Source organism: Falco cherrug, unplaced genomic scaffold (genome assembly GCF_023634085.1).
Source record: "Falco cherrug isolate bFalChe1 unplaced genomic scaffold, bFalChe1.pri scaffold_221, whole genome shotgun sequence".
Lineage (NCBI taxonomy): Eukaryota > Metazoa > Chordata > Aves > Falconiformes > Falconidae > Falco > Falco cherrug.
In genome coordinates, this window is record NW_026599397.1 from 181 (window position 1) to 19,652 (window position 19,472).

Genomic DNA, 19,472 nt, shown 5'->3' on the forward strand with positions numbered 1-19,472 from the left:
ACTGGGAATCCCCGTATCCGTCACGTTCCTCTTACTGGTCTCCCAGTTCCCCCCTAACTGGGTACTCCACTGCCCCCCAGTTCCCCCCGAACTGGGGGTCCCAGTGCCCCCCAGTTACCCCCGAACTGGGGGTCCCAGTGCCCCCCCGTTCTCCCCAAACTGGGGGTCCCAGTCCCCCCAGTTCCCCCCTAACTGGGGCTACCAGTGGTCTTCCTGTGGGGGGGGGGAAATTGGGGGGTGCAGCTCCTGGGGGGGCGGGGCTATCAAGGGGGCGGGGCTATCAAGGGGGCGGGGCTATCAAGGGGGCGGGGCTATCAAGGGGGCGGGGCTATTGGGGTTTTGGGCTATTTGGGGGCGGGGCTCTTGGGGGGCGGGGCTATGGGGGGCTACTGGGGGTGGGGCTATGGGGGCGGGGCTATCAGGGGGCCTATTGGGGAGGATGTGGCTATTGGGGGAGGGGCTATTGGTGGGAGGGGCTATGGGGCTATCAGGGGGCGGGGCTATAAGGGGGCGGGGCTATCGGGGGCTATTGGGGGAGCGGGGCTATTGGGGAGGCTATTGATGGGAGGGGCTATTGGTGGGGTGGGGCTATGGGGGGCGGGGTTATCAGGGGCTCTTGGGGGGTGGGGCTATGGGGCTATCAGGGGCGGGGCTATCGGGGGGCAGGGCTATTGGGGAGCTATTGGGGGGTCATGGCTGTGGGGGGTGGGGCTATAGGGGCTATTGGGGGGTGGGGCTATTGGGGGGCGGGGCTATCGGGGCAGGGCTATTGGGGAGCTATTGGGGGGCGGGGCTGTGGGGGCTCTTGGGGGAGGGGCTATGGGGGCTATCAGGTGGGCGGGGCTATCGGGGGCGGGGCTATTGGGGAGCTATTGTTGCGTCATGGCTGTTCGGGGGTGGGGCTATCGGGGGCGGGGCTATGGGGGCTATCAGGTGGGCGGGGCTATCGGGGGCAGGGCTATTGGGGAGCTATTGTTGCGTCATGGCTGTTCGAGGGAGGGGCTATTGGGGGGCGGGGCTATGGGGGCTATCAGGTGGGCGGGGCTATTGGAGGGCGGGGCTATCGGGGGCGGGGCTATTGGGGAGCTATTGGGGGGGTCGTGGCTGTTTGGGGGAGGGGCTATGGGGGCTATCAGGTGGGGCGGGGCTATTGGAGGGAGGGGCTGTCGGGTGGGCAGGGTTATCGGGGGTGGGGCTATTTTGGGCCCCTCCCCCCACCTTCTCTCTTCTTTTTCTTTTTTTTTTTTTTTTTTTTTTTTTTTGTGTCCCCCCCCCCCCAGCAGCCCCGAGGGTGCGGACCCCCCCCCACCGCCGGTGCCTGACGTGAGACCCCGCCCCCTCCCCCCAGCTTCCGGGGGGGGGTCGGGACCCCCCCCCAGCCCCTCCCCCCACCATGGCCGACCCCATCATGGACCTCTTCGACGACCCCAACCTCTTCGGCGGCCTGGACCCCCTGGCGGACGAGACCTTCGCGCCCCCCCCCCCACCACCCCCACCCCGACCCCATCGAAGAAGCTTTAGGCCTGGCGGGGGCTTTAGACCCCCCCCCCGCCCCCCCCCCGCCCCCCCCGCCCCTCCCCCGCCCCCCCCCGAAGCCCCACAACCCCCCCCCGAAGCCCCCCACCCCCCCCCGCCCCCCCCCCCACCCCGAGCAGGAGGTCCTCAGCCAGGGCAACCCCTTCATGGGGGTGGCCACCACCCTGCCCCCCACCCCCTCCCCCTCCCCCTCCTCCTCGGGGGTCGCCCCCCCCCCCCAAAATCGTCATCCTCAAAGCCCCCCCCGGGGGGACGACCGCGGGGGGCCCCTCCCCCACCCCCGCCCAGTCAACCGGTGTCCCGCCGGGGGGGGGCGACCACCCCCAACGGGGGGAAGGTGACATTCGCCAAGGTCTTGACCGGGACCCCCCAACTTCGACACGGTATTTCCATCGTTACCGGTAACGCGGCGACGGTTTTAACTGGGAAAGTGACGCCGGTAACTGGGACGGGGGGGACAACCGGGACCGGCACCTCCCCCACCGCTGCCACCGTCCATCGCTTGGTCCAACCTGGAAGACCCGTCAAGCAGTTGGTCTTACAACCGGTCAAGGCTGGGGGGGCCGGGACCCCCCTAAAACCCGCCGTCACCCTGACGTCGGCGCCGGCGCAGGTGACCGGGGGTGGGGGAGGGGCTTTGGGGGGGGTGGGGTGGTCCTCAAGGTCAAAGGGGATCTCCTGGGGTGGGGGTCTTTGGGATTGGGGGGCTCGGGGGGTGGGTTGTGGGACCTTCAGGGAACGGTGGTGGCCCTCAAGGTCAAGGGGATCTCCTGGGATGGGGTTGGGGGGCTCAGGGGGTGGGTTGGTGGACCTTCAGGGAACGGTGGTGGCCCTCAAGGTCAAGGGGATCTCCTGGGGTGGGGGTCTGTGGGGTTGGGGGGCTCAGGGGGTGGGTTGGTGGACCTTCAGGGAACGGTGGTGGCCCTCAAGGTCAAGGGGATCTCCTGGGGTGGGGGTCTGTGGGGTTGGGGGTCTTCAGGATGAAGTGGGGGTGGTCCTCAAGGTCAAGGGGATCTTCTGGGGTGGGGTTGGGGGGCTCAGGGGGTGGGTTGGTGGACCTTCAGGGAACGGTGGTGGTCCTCAAGGTCAAGGGGATCTTCTGGGGTGGGGGTCTGTGGGGTTGGGGGACTTCAGGATGAAGTGGGGGTGGTCCTCAAGGTCAAGGGGATCTTCTGGGGTGGGGTTGGGGGGCTCAGGGGGTGGGTTGGTGGACCTTCAGGGAACGGTGGTGGCCCTCAAGGTCAAGGGGATCTCCTGGGGTGGGGGTCTGTGGGGTTGGGGGCTCAGGGGGTGGGTTGGTGGACCTTCAGGGAACGGTGGTGGCCCTCAAGGTCAAGGGGATCTCCTGGGGTGGGGGTCTGTGGGGTTGGGGGTCTTCAGGATGAAGTGGGGGTGGTCCTCAAGGTCAAGGGGATCTTCTGGGGTGGGGTTGGGGGGCTCAGGGGGTGGGTTGGTGGACCTTCAGGGAACGGTGGTGGCCCTCAAGGTCAAGGGGATCTCCTGGGGTGGGGGTCTGTGGGGTTGGGGGGCTCAGGGGGTGGGTTGTGGGACCTTCAGGGAACGGCGGTGGCCCTCAAGGTCAAGGGTATCTTCTGGGGTGGGGGTCTGTGGGGTTGGGGGTCTTCAGGATGAAGTGGGGGTGGTCCTCAAGGTCAAGGGGATCTTCTGGGGTGGGGTTGGGGGGCTCAGGGGGTGGGTTGGTGGACCTTCAGGGAACGGTGGTGGCCCTCAAGGTCAAGGGGATCTCCTGGGATGGGGTTGGGGGGCTCAGGGGGTGGGTTGGTGGACCTTCAGGGAACGGTGGTGGCCCTCAAGGTCAAGGGGATCTCCTGGGGTGGGGGTCTGTGGGGTTGGGGGACTTCAGGATGAAGTGGGGGTGGTCCTCAAGGTCAAGGGGATCTTCTGGGGTGGGGTTGGGGGGCTCAGGGGGTGGGTTGGTGGACCTTCAGGGAACGGTGGTGGCCCTCAAGGTCAAGGGGATCTCCTGGGATGGGGTTGGGGGGCTCAGGGGGTGGGTTGGTGGACCTTCAGGGAACGGTGGTGGCCCTCAAGGTCAAGGGGATCTCCTGGGGTGGGGGTCTGTGGGGTTGGGGGGCTCAGGGGGTGGTTTGGGGGTCTTCAGGATGAAGTGGTGGTCCTCAAGGTCAAGAGGATCCGTTGGGTTTGGGAGATCCTCGGAGGTCACCACCCAGCACCGAGGTCCTCAAACTTCTTGAGATCCTCAGCGTCGGGGTCCCCCGGCCGTAGCCACGTCTTGGGGCTCAAGGTCGATGTCTTGGGAGGTCCCCTGGGGTCTCCAGAGGTCCCGTGGCCGTGCTGACCCCTCCCGTTTTAACGCTCTTTTTTTTGTCTCCGTAGGGTGAATCGAAGCGCATCACGTTGGTCCTCCAGCAGCCCCCCGGTGGTGGCGCCCCCCCGGGCCAGCGCCACGTGGTGTTGGGTAGCCTGCCCGGCAAGATCGTTCTTCAGGGCAACCAACTGGCCGCCCTGGGCCAAGCCAAAGGGACCCCAGGCCAACCCGCCAAGGTGGTCACCATCCAACTCCAGGTCCAACAACCCCCCGCCGGCCAAGCGGGGACCCCCCAGAAGATCCAGCTTCTCCAACAACCTCCCGGCGCTGGCGGGCAAGCGGCTCCGGTGGCCGTCTCCTCCGTGCCGCAGGTGGTGGGGAGCGCGGGGCAGAGGTTGACGGTGCCGTTGAAGGTGGTTCTTCAACCTCAGGTGAGAAGTTGGGGGGGGGGGGCGGGGGGGAGGGGGATGGTGAGGAGCTTCTGGGGGGTGGGTGTCTGGGAGTGGTCCTGGTGGTGTGTCCAAGTTGGCCGTGGTGGGCCCCAGATCCCGGTGGTGGTGGGCCCCCAGATCCCGGTGGTGGTGGGCCCCCAGATCCCGGTGGTGGTGGGCCCAGAGGTCCTGGTGGTGGTGGGCCCCCAGATCCCGGTGGTGGTGGGCCCCCAGATCCCGGTGGTGGTGGGCCCAGAGGTCCTGGTGGTGGTGGGCCCCAGATCCCGGTGGTGGTGGGCCCCCAGATCCCGGTGGTGGTGGGCCCAGAGGTCCTGGTGGTGGTGGGCCCCCAGATCCTGGTTGGCCGTGGTGGGCCCCCAGATCCTGGTTGGCCGTGGTGGGCCCCCAGATCCTGGTTGGCCGTGGTGGGCCCGAGATCCTGGTTGGCCGTGGTGGGCCCCCAGATCCTGGTTGGCCGTGGTGGGCCCGAGATCCTGGTTGGCCGTGGTGGGCCCCCAGATCCTGGTTGGCCGTGGTGGGCCCCCAGATCCTGGTTGGCCGTGGTGGGCCCCCAGGTCCTGGTTGGCCGTGGTGGGCCCCCAGGTCCTGGTTGGCCGTGGTGGGCCCCCAGGTCCTGGTTGGCCGTGGTGGGCCCCCAGATCCTGGTTGGCCGTGGTGGGCCCCAGATCTTGGGTTGTTGCCTCCCCCTGTGATCTCCGTCCCACCGCGGCTGTCGCCTCCTCCCGCAGGCCGGTTCCTCTCAGGGCGGCTCCCCGGGCCTGTCGGTGGTGAAGGTGCTGAGCACCAGCGAGGTGGCCGCCTTGGCCACCCCGGGCTCGCGGGGCGCCTCGGAGGAGAGCCGCAAGCTGGAGCACCAGAAGAAGCAGGAGAAAGCCAACCGCATCGTCGCCGAAGCCATCGCCCGCGCCCGAGCCCGCGGCGAGCAGAACATCCCCCGCGTCCTCAACGAGGACGAGCTGCCCAGCGTCCGGCCCGAGGAGGAAGGCGAGCGGAAGCGCCGGCGGAAGGGGCCCGGCGACCGCGGTGGGCCAAGGAGGAGAGACCTCGCAAGGGCAAGGGGCAAGGTGGCTCCGGCAAGAGCAAGGGGCGCAGCAAACCCAGGTGAGATGTCCTCAGCTCCCCCGAAGCGGGGGAGGGGGGGAGCGGGGGGTGGCCTTGGTGGTGGCACCCAGCTCGGGGGGCTTCGGTGGTGCCCATCCGTGGTGGTCTTCAGGCACTTGGGGTCTTCAGTTGTGGTTCTGTTGGGCCCCAACCTTGGGCTTGGCCTTCACCCAACCGCGGTGTCCGTGGCCTTCACCCAACCGCGGTGTCCGTGGCCTTCACCCAACCGCGGTGTCCGTGGCCTTCACCCAACCGCGGTGTCCGTGGCCTTCACCCAACCGCGGTGTCCGTGGCCTTCACCCAACCGCGGTGTCCGTGGCCTTCACCCAACCGCGGTGTCCGTGGCCTTCACCCAACCGCGGTGTCCGTGGCCTTCACCCAACCGCGGTGTCCGTGGCCTTCACCCAACCGCGGTGTGTGTCCGTGGCCTTCACCCAACCGCGGTGTGTGTCCGTGGCCTTCACCCAACCGCGGTGTGTGTCCGTGGCCTTCACCCAACCGCGGTGTGTGTCCGTGGCCTTCACCCAACCGCGGTGTCTGTCCGTGGCCTTCACCCAACCGCGGTGTCCGTCCGTGGCCTTCACCCAACCGCGGTCTCCCTGGTCCCCCCCCAACCTTGGTCTTGGCCTTCACCCAACCGTGGCCTCCGTGGTCTCCCCCCAACCTTGGTCTTGGCCTTCACCCAACCGCGGTCTCCCTGGTCCCCCCCCCAACCTTGGTCTTGGCCATCACCCAACCGTGGCCTCCGTGGTCTCCCCCCAACCTTGGTCTTGGCCATCACCCAACCTTGGTCTTGGCCATCACCCAACCGCGGCCTCTGTGGCCTTGGCCCAACCACGGTCTCCCTGGTCTCCCCCCAACCTTGGTCTTGGCCATCACCCAACCTTGGTCTTGGCCATCACCCAACCTTGGTCTTGGCCATCACCCAACCGCGGCCTCCGTGGTCTCCCCCCAACCTTGGTCTTGGCCTTCACCCAACCGCGGCCTCCGTGGCCTTCACCCCTCGCCCCGTTCTTCCCACCCCCCGGCCTTGTTCCACCACCCCTTGGCCGTGGCTCTTGACCCCGAGGAGGTCCCCCTCCCCCCCTCCCCCCCCCCCCCTGACGCCTCCCCTCCCCCCCCCCGCCAGCACCATCACCCCCGTGGTGGGCAAGAAGCGGAAGCGCAACGCCTCCTCCGACAACTCGGACGCCGAGGTGATGCCGGCGGCGTCGCCGCGGGAGGAAGAAGAAACCAGCGTGCAGGTAACGGCGACGCGGCCCGCGCTGCTCCGCGCGACGCCGACGCGGCGACCGCCTCATCCCGTCCCCGTCTGTCCTCTCCAGAAGCGCAGGTCCAACCGGCAGGTCAAGCGGAAGAAGTACACGGAGGACTTGGACATCAAGATCACCGACGATGAGGAGGATGAAGAACTTGACGTGACGGGGCCGGTGAGACCTGAGCAGCCACCGGTCCCGCAGCCGCCAGCCCCGGAGCCGGAGCCAGAGGGCGAGACCCTGCCCTCCATGCAGTTTTTTGTGGTGGGTGGTCTTCTGGGATGGTTTCCCTGGTGGCCACCAGCCGCTCCTACGGATGTGGTGCCCGGGGATGGTGCCCGTGGGGGTCTTGGTGGCATCTGGAGGGGTTTGGGCTCACCCCATGGTGCCCGTGGGGGTCTTGGTGGCATCTGGAGGGGTTTGGGGTCAGCCTGTGGTGCCCAGGGGTGGTGCCCGTCGGGGTCTTGGTGGCATCTGGAGAGGTTTGGGCTCACCCCGTGGTGCCCGTGGGGGTCTTGGTGGCATCTGGAGGGGTTTGGGCTCACCCTGTGGTTCCCGTGGGGGACTTGGTGGCACCTGGAGAGGTTTGGGCTCAGCCTGTGGTGCCCGTGGGGGTCTTGGTGGCATCTGGAGAGGTTTGGGCTCAGCCTGTGGTGCCCGTGGGGGTCTTGGTGGCATCTGGAGGGGTTTGGGCTCACCCCGTGGTGCCCGTGGGGGTCTTGGTGGCATCTGGAGGGGTTTGGGGTCAGCCTGTGGTGCCCAGGGATGGTACCCGTGGGGGTCTTGGTGGCATCTGGAGAGGTTTGGGCTCACCCTGTGGTGCCCGTGGGGGTCTTGGTGGCATCTGGAGAGGTTTGGGCTCACCCCATGGCCCAGGGATGGTGCCCGTGAGGGTTTTGGTGGCATCTGGAGGGGTTTGGGCTCAGCCTGTGGTGCCCGTGGGGGTCTTGGTGGCATCTGGAGGGGTTTGGGCTCAGCCTGTGGTGCCCGTGGGGGTCTTGGTGGCATCTGGAGGGGTTTGGGCTCAGCCTGTGGTGCCCGTGGGGGACTTGGTGGCATCTGGAGGGGTTTGGGCTCACCCTGTGGTGCCCGTGGGGGTCTTGGTGGCATCTGGAGGGGTTTGGGGTCAGCCTGTGGTGCCCAGGGATGGTACCCGTGGGGGTCTTGGTGGCATCTGGAGAGGTTTGGGCTCACCCTGTGGTGCCCGTGGGGGTCTTGGTGGCATCTGGAGAGGTTTGGGCTCACCCCATGGCCCAGGGATGGTGCCCGTGAGGGTTTTGGTGGCATCTCGAGGGGTTTGGGCTCAGCCTGTGGTGCCCGTGGGGGTCTTGGTGGCATCTCGAGGGGTTTGGGCTCAGCCTGTGGTGCCCCTGGGGGTCTTGGTGGCATCTGGAGGGGTTTGGGCTCAGCCCATGGTGCCCGTGGGGGTCGTGGTGGCATCTGGAGGGGTTTGGGCTCACCCCATGGTGCCCGTGGGGGTCGTGGTGGCATCTGGAGAGGTTTGGGCTCAGCCCGTGGTGCCCATGGGGGACTTGGTGGCATCTGGAGGGGTTTGGGCTCAGCCTGTGGTGCCCGTGGGGGTCTTGGTGGCATCTGGAGGGGTTTGGGCTCAGCCTGTGGTGCCCGTGGGGGACTTGGTGGCATCTGGAGGGGTTTGGGCTCACCCTGTGGTGCCTGTGGGGGTCTTGGTGGCATCTGGAGGGGTTTGGGCTCACCCTGTGGTGCCCGTGGGGGTCTTGGTGGCATCTGGAGGGGTTTGGGCTCAGCCCATGGTGCCCATGGGGGTCTTGGTGGCATCTCGAGGGGTTTGGGCTCACCCCGTGGTGCCCGTGGGGGTCTTGGTGGCATCTGGAGAGGTTTGGGCTCAGCCTGTGGTGCCCAGGGATGGTGCCCGTGGGGGTTTTGGTGGCATCTTGAGGGGTTTGGGCTCACCCTGTGGTTCCCGTGGGGGACTTGGTGGCATCTGGAGAGGTTTGGGCTCAGCCCATGGTGCCCGTGGGGGTCTTGGTGGCATCTGGAGAGGTTTGGGCTCAGCCTGTGGTGCCCGTGGGGGTCTTGGTGGCATCTGGAGAGGTTTGGGCTCACCCTGTGGTGCCCGTGGGGGTCTTGGTGGCATCTGGAGAGGTTTGGGTCCGTGGTGTCCACCATCCCTTCTCACCGTCATCTTCATCTTTTCTCCTCCCCGCCTCCAGGAGAACCCCAGTGAGGAGGACGCCGCCATCGTGGACAAGGTCCTCTCCATGCGGGTGGTGAAGAAGGAGGTGAGGAACCCCCGTGGTGGCCGTGGTGGCCGTGGCGGTGGTGGTGGTGGGCCTTTTGCCGACGTCCCACCTGTATCTCCCACAGCTTCCGTCGGGGCAGTTGACCGAGTCGGAGGAGTTCTTCGTCAAGTACAAGAACTAGTAGGTGGCCCCGGTGAAGGATCTTGCTTTGGGTGGGGTCGGGTGGCCCTTTGGACCTCTGCCACCCATGGGGTGGGCTCCTGGTGGTGCTCCAGCGTTGGGTTGAAGGTCCACCGACCCGGTTCTCCACACGAGGTGGCTCTTGGAGAAGTTTTTTTTTTTGCCGACGTTGCTTTCGGTCAACCCCGAGTAGCTTCGTGGTGGAGGGAGGGGTGGGGTGGGGTGGGATGACTCTTTGTCCCCCCCTGTCCCATCCCCCCCACCCCCCCAGTTCCTACCTCCACTGCGAGTGGGCCACCATCGACCAGCTGGAGAAGGACAAGAGGATCCACCAGAAGCTGAAGCGTTTCAAAACCAAGATGACTCAGATGCGACACTTCTTCCACGAGGTGCTGGGGGTGGGGCGGGGGTGGGGGGGTCGCGTCGCTCTTGGTGGCATCTGGAGGGGTTTGGGCTCATGCTGTGGTGCCCATGGGGGACTTGGTGGCATCTGGAGGGGTTTGGGCTCACCCTGTGGTGCCCAGGGATGGTGCCTGTGGGGGTCTTGGTGGCATCTCGAGGGGTTTGGGCTCACCCCGTGGTGCCCATGGGGGACTTGGTGGCATCTGGAGGGGTTTGGGCTCAGCCTGTGGTGCCCGTGGTGGACTTGGTGGCATCTCGAGGGGTTTGGGCTCATGCCGTGGTGCCCATGGGGGACTTGGTGGCATCTGGAGGGGTTTGGGCTCAGCCTGTGGTGCCCAGGGATGGTGCCCGTGGGGGTCTTGGTGGCATCTGGAGGGGTTTGGGCTCACCCCGTGGTGCCCGTGGGGGACTTGGTGGCATCTGGAGAGGTTTGGGCTCACCCTGTGGTGCCCGTGGGGGACTTGGTGGCATCTGGAGGGGTTTGGGCTCACCAGGTGGTGCCCGTGGGGGTCTTGGTGGCATCTGGAGAGGTTTGGGCTCACCCCGTGGCCCAGGGATGGTGCCCATGAGGTTCTTGGTGGCATCTGGAGGGGTTTGGGCTCACCCTGTGGTGCCCATGAGGTTCTTGGTGGCATCTGGAGAGGTTTGGGCTCACCCTGTTGTGCCTGTGGGGGGTCTTGGTGGCATCTGGAGAGGTTTGGGCTCACCCCGTGGCCCAGGGATGGTGCCCATGAGGTTCTTGGTGGCATCTGGAGGGGTTTGGGCTCACCCTGTGGTGCCCATGAGGTTCTTGGTGGCATCTGGAGAGGTTTGGGCTCACCCTGTTGTGCCTGTGGGGGGTCTTGGTGGCATCTGGAGAGGTTTGGGCTCACCCCGTGGCCCAGGGATGGTGCCCGTGAGGTTCTTGGTGGCATCTGGAGAGGTTCGGGGCACCGCTCACCGCCCCTCCCCCATCTCGCCCCCCCCCCCCTCCCCCCTTCCAAAGGATGAAGAACCTTTCAACCCCGACTACGTCGAGGTGGACCGCATCTTGGACGAGTCCCACAGCGTCGACAAGGACAACGGGGAGGTGAGCGGGGAGGTGGAACCGGGGGCCGACGGTGACCTCCTGGTCCCCAAACCGCCCCTCCCCCACCTCGGTGACATTTTTTTTTTTTTTTTTTTTTTTTTTTTTTTTTTTTTTTTTTGGTGGTTGTCCCATTTCTGGTGGCAGCCGGTGGTCTACTACTTGGTCAAGTGGTGCTCCTTGCCCTACGAGGACAGCACGTGGGAGCTGAAGGAGGACGTGGACGAGGGGAAGATCGGCGACTTCAAACGCATCCAAGCCCGACACCCCGAGCTCAAACGCTTGGTGAGAAGGTCTTCTCCTCCCACCCCACCCCACCCCAGGGTTTGGTCCACCACCACCATCATCTCCCACCTTTTTTTTTTTTTTTTCTTCTCAGCCCCGTCCCCAAGCCGGTTCCTGGAAGAAGCTGGAGTTGTCCCACGAGTACAAGAACCACAACCAGCTCCGCGAGTATCAACTGGAAGGGGTCAACTGGTTGCTCTTCAACTGGTACAACAGGCCAGTGGGGGAAGGGCAGCTGGGGGGGTGGAGGACACGTGGGATGGACGGTTCCACCACCTTCCCAACTGGTACAACGGGCCGGCGGGGGAAGGGCAGCCGGGGGGGTGGAGGACACGTGGGATGGACGGTTCCACCACCTTCCCAACTGGTACAACGGGCCGGCGGGGGAAGGGCAGCCAGGGGGGTGGAGGACACGTGGGATGGACGGTTCCACCACCTTCCAACCCCCGCCGGTCGCCTCCCCGCAGGCAGAACTGCATCCTGGCCGACGAGATGGGTTTGGGGAAGACCATCCAGTCCATCGCTTTCCTCCAAGAGGTCTACAACGTGGGCATCCGCGGTCCGTTCCTGGTCATCGCGCCGCTTTCCACCATCACCAACTGGGAACGGGAGTTCAACACCTGGACGGAGATGAACAGCATCGTCTACCACGGCAGCTTGGCCTCGCGGCAGATGATCCAGCAGTACGAGATGTACTGCAAGGACTCGCGGGTAAAAACCCGGTGGCTTTTCTTCTCCAAGGTCACCCATGTGGTCCTCCAGGTTCTTCCGAGCTTTTTTGGGGGTTGAGGTTGGTGGTCCCCACCACCAGAACTTCACCTCTTCTCCACCCTTTCAGGGTCGTCTCATCCCCGGGGCCTACAAATTCGACGCGCTCATCACCACCTTCGAGATGATCCTCTCCGACTGCCCCGAGCTGCGGGAGATCGAGTGGCGGTGCGTCATCATCGACGAGGCCCACCGCCTGAAGAACCGCAACTGCAAGCTCCTCGACAGCCTCAAGCACATGGACCTGGTGAGAGGCCCGGTGGACAACTCTTCTCCTCGCGGCGGGGCGAAACGGGGGGGCCTGGAGGTGCCGCTGGGGGTCTTGGTGGCATCTCGAGGGCTTTGGGCTCACCCCGTGGTGCCCCTGGGGGTCTTGGTGGCACCTGGAGAGGTTTGGGCTCACCCCGTGGTGCCCGTGGGGGTCTTGGTGGCATCTGGAGAGGTTTGGGCTCACCCTGTGGTGCCCAGGGATGGTGCCCGTGGGGGTCTTGGTGGCATCTGGAGAGGTTTGGGCTCACCCCGTGGTGCCCGTGGGGGTCTTGGTGGCATCTGGAGAGGTTTGGGCTCACCCCGTGGTGCCCGTGGGGGTCTTGGTGGCATCTGGAGAGGTTTGGGCTCAGCCCGTGGTGCCCAGGGATGGTGCCCGTGGGGGACTTGGTGGCATCTGGAGAGGTTTGGGCTCACCCCGTGGCCCAGGGATGGTGCCCATGAGGTTCTTGGTGGCATCTGGAGGGGTTTGGGCTCACCCCGTGGTGCCCGTGGGGGTCTTGGTGGCATCTGGAGAGGTTTGGGCTCACCCTGTGGTGCCCAGGGATGGTCCTGAAGGTGCCTGTGGGGTCTTGGTGGGACCTGGAGGTGTTGGGGCACGTCCCCTGCCTTCCACCTCCCAACCACGCCCCGACGTTCTGCACCTCCTGGTCCTCAGGAGCACAAAGTCCTGCTGACGGGCACCCCGCTCCAGAACACGGTGGAAGAGCTCTTCAGCCTCCTGCACTTTCTGGAACCTTCTCAGTTCCCTTCCGAAGCCGAGTTCCTCAAAGACTTTGGTGATCTCAAGACGGAGGAGCAGGTGAGGACATCAGGAGGACCTGGGACCCTTCCCTGGGCACCCGCGTCCTGCCCGAACCGCCGGTGACTTCTCCCCGCTCGTCCCACCTGCAGGTGCAGAAGCTCCAGGCCATCCTCAAACCCATGATGCTCCGTCGGTTGAAGGAGGACGTGGAGAAGAACCTGGCGCCCAAACAGGAGACCATCATCGAGGTGGAGTTGACCAACATCCAGAAGAAATATTACCGGGCCATCCTGGAGAAGAACTTCTCCTTCCTCTCCAAAGGCGCCGGTCACACCAACATGCCCAACCTGCTCAACACCATGATGGAGCTGCGCAAGTGCTGCAACCACCCCTACCTCATCAACGGTGAGGACCCGGCGGTGGCCCAGGGTGGCCCTTGTCCTCCCGCCGCTGGCGGACAACCCCGGGGGTCAACGCCGCCCCATCCCTGCTCCTCCTGGTCTCGCCCACCTTTCCACCGAGGACCTGGTGGCCTCTGGTGGCATCGTGGCGATGGAGGTCCACCAGCCCGTCTACTCGGGCTTCGGTGCCCCCTCAAGTCTCGCTGCGGGTGGGGGCGTCTCCTGAGGAGATCGCGCCCGCCACCCCACCGATGGTCTCTTCTCCACCCAACAGGCGCGGAGGAGAAGATCTTGGCCGAGTTCCGGGAGTCGTGTCACCACCACGTCCCCCACGACTTCCACCTCCAGGCCATGGTCCGCTCGGCCGGCAAGCTGGTGCTCATCGACAAGCTGCTGCCCAAGCTGAAGGCCGGCGGCCACAAGGTGCTCATCTTCTCCCAGATGGTCCGCTGTCTCGACATCTTGGAGGACTACCTCATCCAGAAGAGGTAAGAGGTGGCGCCACGGGGTCACCTTCGGGTGGTCTTCCAAGGGGAAGGGGGCCAGGAGGTCTTGGGGTGGAGGTCTTCCAGGAGGCCTTTGGAAGGAGGGTTTTCCAGGAGGTCTTGGGGTGGAGGTCTTCCAAGAGGAACGGGGTGTGGAGGTCTTGGGGAGGAGGTCTTCCAGGAGGTCTTGGGGTGGAGGTCTTCCACGAGGAATGGGGCCAGAAGGTCTTGGGGAGGAGGTCTTCCAAGAGGAACGGGGCCAGGAGGACTCAGGGTGGAGATCTTCCAGAAGGTCTTGGGGTGGAGGTCTTCCAAGAGGAACAGGGCCAGGAGGTCTCGGGGAGGAGGTCTTCCAGAAGGTCTTGGGGAGGAGGTCTTCCAAGAGGAACAGGGCCAGAAGGTCTTGGGGTGGAGGTCTTCCAGGAGGTCTTGGGGAGGAGGTCTTCCAGAAGGTCTTGGGGTGGAGGTCTTCCAGGAGGAACGGGGCCAGGAGGTCTTGGGGTGGAGGTCTTCCAAGAGGAATGGGGCCAGGAGGTCTTGGGGTGGAGGTCTTCCAGGAGGAACGGGGCCAGGAGGTCCTGGGGTGGAGGTCTTCCAGGAGGCCTTTGGAAGGAGGTCTTCCAAGAGGAACAGGGCCAGGAGGTCTTCCAGGAGGTCTTGGGGTGGAGGTCTTCCAGGAGGTCTTGGGGTGGAGGTCTTCCAAGAGGAATGGGGCCAGGAGGTCTTGGGGAGGAGGTCTTCCAGGAGGTCTTGGGGTGGAGGTCTTCCAGGAGGTCTTGGGGAGGAGGTCTTCCAGGAGGTCTTGGGGAGGAGGTCTTCCAGGAGGTCTTGGGGAGGAGGTCTTCCAGGAGGTCTTGGGGTGGAGGTCTTCCAGAAGGTCTTGGGGTGGAGGTCTTCCAGAAGGTCTTGGGGTGGAGGTCTTCCAGAAGGTCTTGGGGTGGAGGTCTTCCATGAGGAACGGGGTGTGGAGGTCTTGGGAAGAAGATCTTCCAGGAGGTCTTGGGAAGAAGATCTTCCAAGGGGAACGGGGCCAGGAGGTCTCGGGGTGGAGGTCTTCCAAGGGAACCTTCAGGCCCTCGGTGAACGTGGTTTTGGGGACCTCGTAGGTACCTCTACGAGCGGATCGATGGGCGCGTCCGCGGCAACCTGCGCCAAGCCGCCATCGACCGCTTCAGCAAGCCCGACTCGGACCGCTTCGTCTTCCTGCTCTGCACGCGGGCGGGCGGCCTGGGCATCAACCTCACCGCCGCCGACACCTGCATCATCTTCGATTCCGACTGGAACCCCCAGAACGACCTCCAGGTTGGGCCACCGCGTCCGCCGCGCCGCCCTGGGCTCGGCGGGGCGTCACCTTCCGTGCGCGTCGTGACCCGCCGTCGTCGTCTTCTTCTTCCAGGCGCAAGCGCGGTGCCACCGGATCGGGCAGAGCAAAGCGGTCAAGGTCTACAGGCTCATCACGCGCAACTCCTACGAGCGCGAGATGTTCGACAAGGCCAGCCTCAAGCTGGGCCTGGACAAGGCCGTGCTGCAGTCCATGAGCGGCCGCGAGGGCAACATCGCGGGGGTGAGCGGTCTTCTGAGGGGAGCCGGGCCAGGAGGTCCTGGGGTGGAGGTCTTCCAGGAGGAACGGGGCCAGGAGGTCTTGGGGTGGAGGTCTTCCATGAGGAACGGGGCCAGGAGGTCTTGGGGTGGAGGTCTTCCAGGAGGAACGGGGCCAGGAGGTCTTGGGGTGGAGGTCTTCCAGGAGGAACGGGGCCAGGAGGTCTTGGGGAGGAGGTCTTCCAAGAGGAACGGGGCCAGGAGGTCCTGGGGTGGAGGTCCTCCAAGAGGAACGGGGCCAGGAGGTCTTGGGGAGGAGGTCTTCCAGGAGGAACAGGGTGTGGAGGCCCTGGGGTGGAAATCTTCCATGAGGAACGGGGCCAGGAGGTCTTGGGGTGGAGGTCTTCCACGAGGAACGGGGCCAGGAGGTCTTGGGGAGGAGGTCTTCCAGGAGGAACAGGGTGTGGAGGCCCTGGGGTGGAGGTCTTCCAGGAGGAACGGGGCCAGGAGGTCTTGGGGTGGAGGTCTTCCAAGAGGAACGGGGCCAGGAGGTCTTGGGGAGGAGGTCTTCCAGGAGGAACAGGGTGTGGAGGCCCTGGGGTGGAGGTCTTCCAGGAGGAACGGGGCCAGGAGGTCTCGGGGTGGAGGTCTTCCAAGAGGAACAGGGCGTAGAGGTCCTGGGGTGGAGGTCTTCCAGGAGGTCTTGGGGTGGAGGTCTTCCAGGAGGAACGGGGCCAGGAGGTCTTGGGGTGGAGGTCTTCCAGGAGGAACGGGGCCAGGAGGTCTTGGGGTGGAGGTCTTCCATGAGGAACGGGGCCAGGAGGTCTTGGGGTGGAGGTCTTCCAGGAGGAACGGGGCCAGGAGGTCTTGGGGAGGAGGTCTTCCAAGAGGAACGGGGCCAGGAGGTCTTGGGGTGGAGGTCTTCCAGGAGGAACGGGGCCAGGAGGTCTTGGGGTGGAGGTCTTCCAGGAGGAACGGGGCCAGGAGGTCCTGGGGTGGAGGTCTTCCAAGAGGAACGGGGCCAGGAGGTCCTGGGGTGGAGGTCTTCCAGGAGGAACGGGGCCAGGAGGTCCTGGGGTGGAGGTCTTCCAGGAGGAACGGGGCCAGGAGGTCCTGGGGTGGAGGTCTTCCAGGAGGAACGGGGCCAGGAGGTCTTGGGGTGGAGGTCTTCCAGGAGGAACAGGGTGTGGAGGCCCTGGGGTGGAGGTCTTCCAAGAGGAACGGGGCCAGGAGGTCTTGGGGAGGAGGTCTTCCATGAGGAACGGGGTGTGGAGGCCCTGGGGTGGAGGTCTTCCAAGAGGAACGGGGCCAGGAGGTCCTGGGGTGGAGGTCTTCCAAGAGGAACGGGGCCAGGAGGTCTTGGGGTGGAGGTCTTCCAAGAGGAACGGGGCCAGGAGGTCTTGGGGAGGAGGTCTTCCAGGAGGAACAGGGTGTGGAGGCCCTGGGGTGGAGGTCTTCCAGGAGGAACGGGGCCAGGAGGTCTCGGGGAGGAGGTCTTCCAAGAGGAACAGGGCGTAGAGGTCCTGGGGTGGAGGTCTTCCAGGAGGTCTTGGGGTGGAGGTCTTCCAGGAGGAACGGGGCCAGGAGGTCTTGGGGTGGAGGTCTTCCATGAGGAACGGGGCCAGGAGGTCTTGGGGTGGAGGTCTTCCAGGAGGAACGGGGCCAGGAGGTCTTGGGGAGGAGGTCTTCCAAGAGGAACGGGGCCAGGAGGTCCTGGGGTGGAGGTCCTCCAAGAGGAACGGGGCCAGGAGGTCTTGGGGAGGAGGTCTTCCAGGAGGAACAGGGTGTGGAGGCCCTGGGGTGGAGGTCTTCCACGAGGAACGGGGCCAGGAGGTCTTGGGGTGGAGGTCTTCCAAGAGGAACGGGGCCAGGAGGTCCTGGGGTGGAGGTCTTCCAGGAGGTCTTGGGGAGGAGGTCTTCCAAGAGGAACAGGGCCAGGAGGTCTTGGGGAGGAGGTCTTCCAGCAGGTCTTGGGGTGGAGGTCTTCCAAGAGGAACGGGGCCAGGAGGTCTTGGGGTGGAGGTCTTCCAAGAGGAACAGGGCGTAGAGGTCCTGGGGTGGAGGTCTTCCAGGAGGTCCTGGGGTGGAGGTCTTCCAGGAGGCCTTGGGGTGGAGGTCTTCCAGGAGGCCTTGGGGTGGAGGTCTTCCAGGAGGAACGGGGCGTGGAGACCTTGTAGAATCGGTTCTCCAAGGGAAGTGGGGCCTGGAGACCCTGTGGATTGGGTCCTTCATGAGAAACCCGGTTTGAAGACCACGGTGATGGAGACCTTCCGAGCCTGGAGACCTTGGGGACGGGGTTGTCCGAGGGGGACGGGGCGTGAAGAACCTCATCCTGAGGGACGTAGGTCTTGGAGATGGTTTGGGGTGGGAGGAGAACCTCAGGGGTTTGGACCACCATCCTGGCCGGCTGCCTCACCCCACGTTGTCCCCGTCTTCTCCACCCCCACCGGCAGATCCAGCAGTTCTCCAAGAAGGAGATCGAGGACCTGCTGCGCAAGGGGGCCTACGCGGCCATCATGGAAGAAGACGATGAAGGTTCCAAGTTCTGCGAGGAGGACATCGACCAGATTCTTCTGCGCCGCACCACCACCATCACCATCGAGAGCGAGGGGAAGGGGTCCACCTTCGCCAAGGTATCTCCAAAGGTCCCTTCCCACCACGGTGGTGGGGTGGAGGGGAGGGGGGAGGACATCTTCCTTCTGGGAGGTCCTCCAAGGTCTCCCAACTCTTGGTGTCCATCCCAGGCGAGCTTCGTGGCTTCCGAGAACCGCACGGACATCGCCTTGGATGACCCCAACTTCTGGCAGAAGTGGGCCAAGAAAGCCGACCTGGACCTGGACCTTCTCAACAGCAAGGTGGTGGTGATGGTGGGGGGGGGGGAGGGGGTGGTCCGCGGGGGTCGTCGGACTCGGTTCCTGACGGATCTTCTGGCCTCCAGAACAACCTGGTGATCGACACGCCGCGGGTGCGCAAGCAGACGCGCCACTTCAGCACGTTACGGGACGACGACCTGGTGGAGTTCTCGGACCTGGAGAGCGAAGACGAGGAGAAACCGAGGTCCAGGCGTCACGACCGGCACCACCACGCCCTGCACCACGCCTACGGCCGCACCGACTGCTTCCGCGTGGAGAAACATCTCCTGGTCTACGGGTGAGGACGGGCTTGGGGCCACCTCTGCTCTGGTGGCAACCACAGGGAGGTTCTCGGTCCCAGGTCTGCTCTGGTGGCAACCACAGGGAAGTTCTTGGTGGAGATAATGGACCAAGTCTGGGTCTAGGTGTGCTGTGGTGGCAACCACAGGGAGGTTCTTGGTGGAGATGATGGACCCAGTTTCGGTCCAGGTGTGCTGTGGTGGCAACCACAGGGAAGTTCTTGGTGGAGATGATGGACCAAGTCTGGGTCTAGGTCTGCTGTGGTGGCAACCACAGGGAAGTTCTTGGTGGAGATGATGGACCCAGTTTAGGTCCAGGTCTGCTGTGGTGGCAACCACAGGGAGGTTCTTGGTGGAGATAATGGACCAAGTCTGGCTCCAGGTGTGCTGTGGTGGCAACCACAGGGAAGTTCTTGGTGGAGATAATGGACCAAGTCTATCTCCAGCTCTGCTGTGGTGGCAACCACAGGGAAGTTCTTGGTGGAGATGATGGACCAAGTCTATCTCCAGCTCTGCTGTGGTGGCAACCACAGGGAAGTTCTTGGTGGAGATGATGGACCAAGTCTATCTCCAGCTCTGCTGTGGTGGCAACCACAGGGAGGTTCTTGGTGGAGATGATGGACCCAGTTTAGGTCCAGGTCTGCTGTGGTGGCAACCACAGGGAAGTTCTCAGAGATCGTGGACCCAGTTTAGGTCCAGGTCTTCTGTGGTGGCAACCACAGGGAGGTTCTCGCTCCCAGCTCTGCTGTGGTGGCAACCACCAGCAGATGTTTTTGGAGAGAGCAGACCAGCTAACGGTTCTTCTGGTGGCCACCACGAGCAGACGCTCAGTGGAGGTGGCCCCTGGGAGGTGAAGGAACCGCTGACCTCCGCCCCGTGTCTTCTACCCGCAGGTGGGGCCGCTGGCGGGAGATCTTGTCCCACGGGCGCTTCAAGCGGCGCCTCTCGGAGCGGGACGTGGAGACCATCTGCCGGGCCATCTTGGTCTACTGCCTCCTCCACTACCGCGGCGACGAGAACATCAAGGGCTTCATCTGGGACCTCATCAGCCCCAGCGAGAACGGCAAGGCCAAGGAGCTCCAGAACCACTCGGGTGAGGCTTCTGCGGCACCTTGGGGACAACCGAGGACCTTCTCGGGTCCTTGCTGTGGTGGCAACCACTGGGAGGTTCTTGGTGGAGACGATGGATCCAGTTTTGGTCCAGGTCTGCTGTGGTGGCAACCACAGGGAAGTTCTTGGTGGAGATGATGGACCCAGTTTAGGTCCAGGTCTGCTGTGGTGGCAACCACAGGGAAGTTCTTGGTGGAGATAATGGACCAAGTCTGG

The 19,472-nt window shown here is 64.9% G+C and overlaps 1 protein-coding gene across 1 annotated transcript in view; it reads left to right on the forward strand.

Annotated features, from left to right (window-relative positions):
* Positions 1-1,393: 1,393 nt before the first annotated feature.
* Positions 1,394-19,472, forward strand: part of CHD8 (chromodomain helicase DNA binding protein 8) — a 30,201-nt gene continuing 12,122 nt past the window's right edge. Inside the window, 24 exon segments of the mRNA XM_055700426.1 lie at positions 1,394-1,473; positions 1,720-2,149; positions 3,895-4,257; positions 5,007-5,301; positions 5,304-5,379; positions 6,509-6,623; positions 6,705-6,899; positions 8,828-8,896; positions 8,982-9,037; positions 9,309-9,426; positions 10,425-10,508; positions 10,653-10,790; positions 10,885-11,010; positions 11,262-11,501; positions 11,629-11,805; positions 12,484-12,627; positions 12,720-12,975; positions 13,246-13,459; positions 14,563-14,758; positions 14,853-15,020; positions 17,449-17,628; positions 17,740-17,850; positions 17,934-18,145; positions 19,040-19,239. Of these exon segments, the coding sequence (XP_055556401.1) occupies positions 1,394-1,473; positions 1,720-2,149; positions 3,895-4,257; positions 5,007-5,301; positions 5,304-5,379; positions 6,509-6,623; positions 6,705-6,899; positions 8,828-8,896; positions 8,982-9,037; positions 9,309-9,426; positions 10,425-10,508; positions 10,653-10,790; positions 10,885-11,010; positions 11,262-11,501; positions 11,629-11,805; positions 12,484-12,627; positions 12,720-12,975; positions 13,246-13,459; positions 14,563-14,758; positions 14,853-15,020; positions 17,449-17,628; positions 17,740-17,850; positions 17,934-18,145; positions 19,040-19,239 (4,243 nt within the window).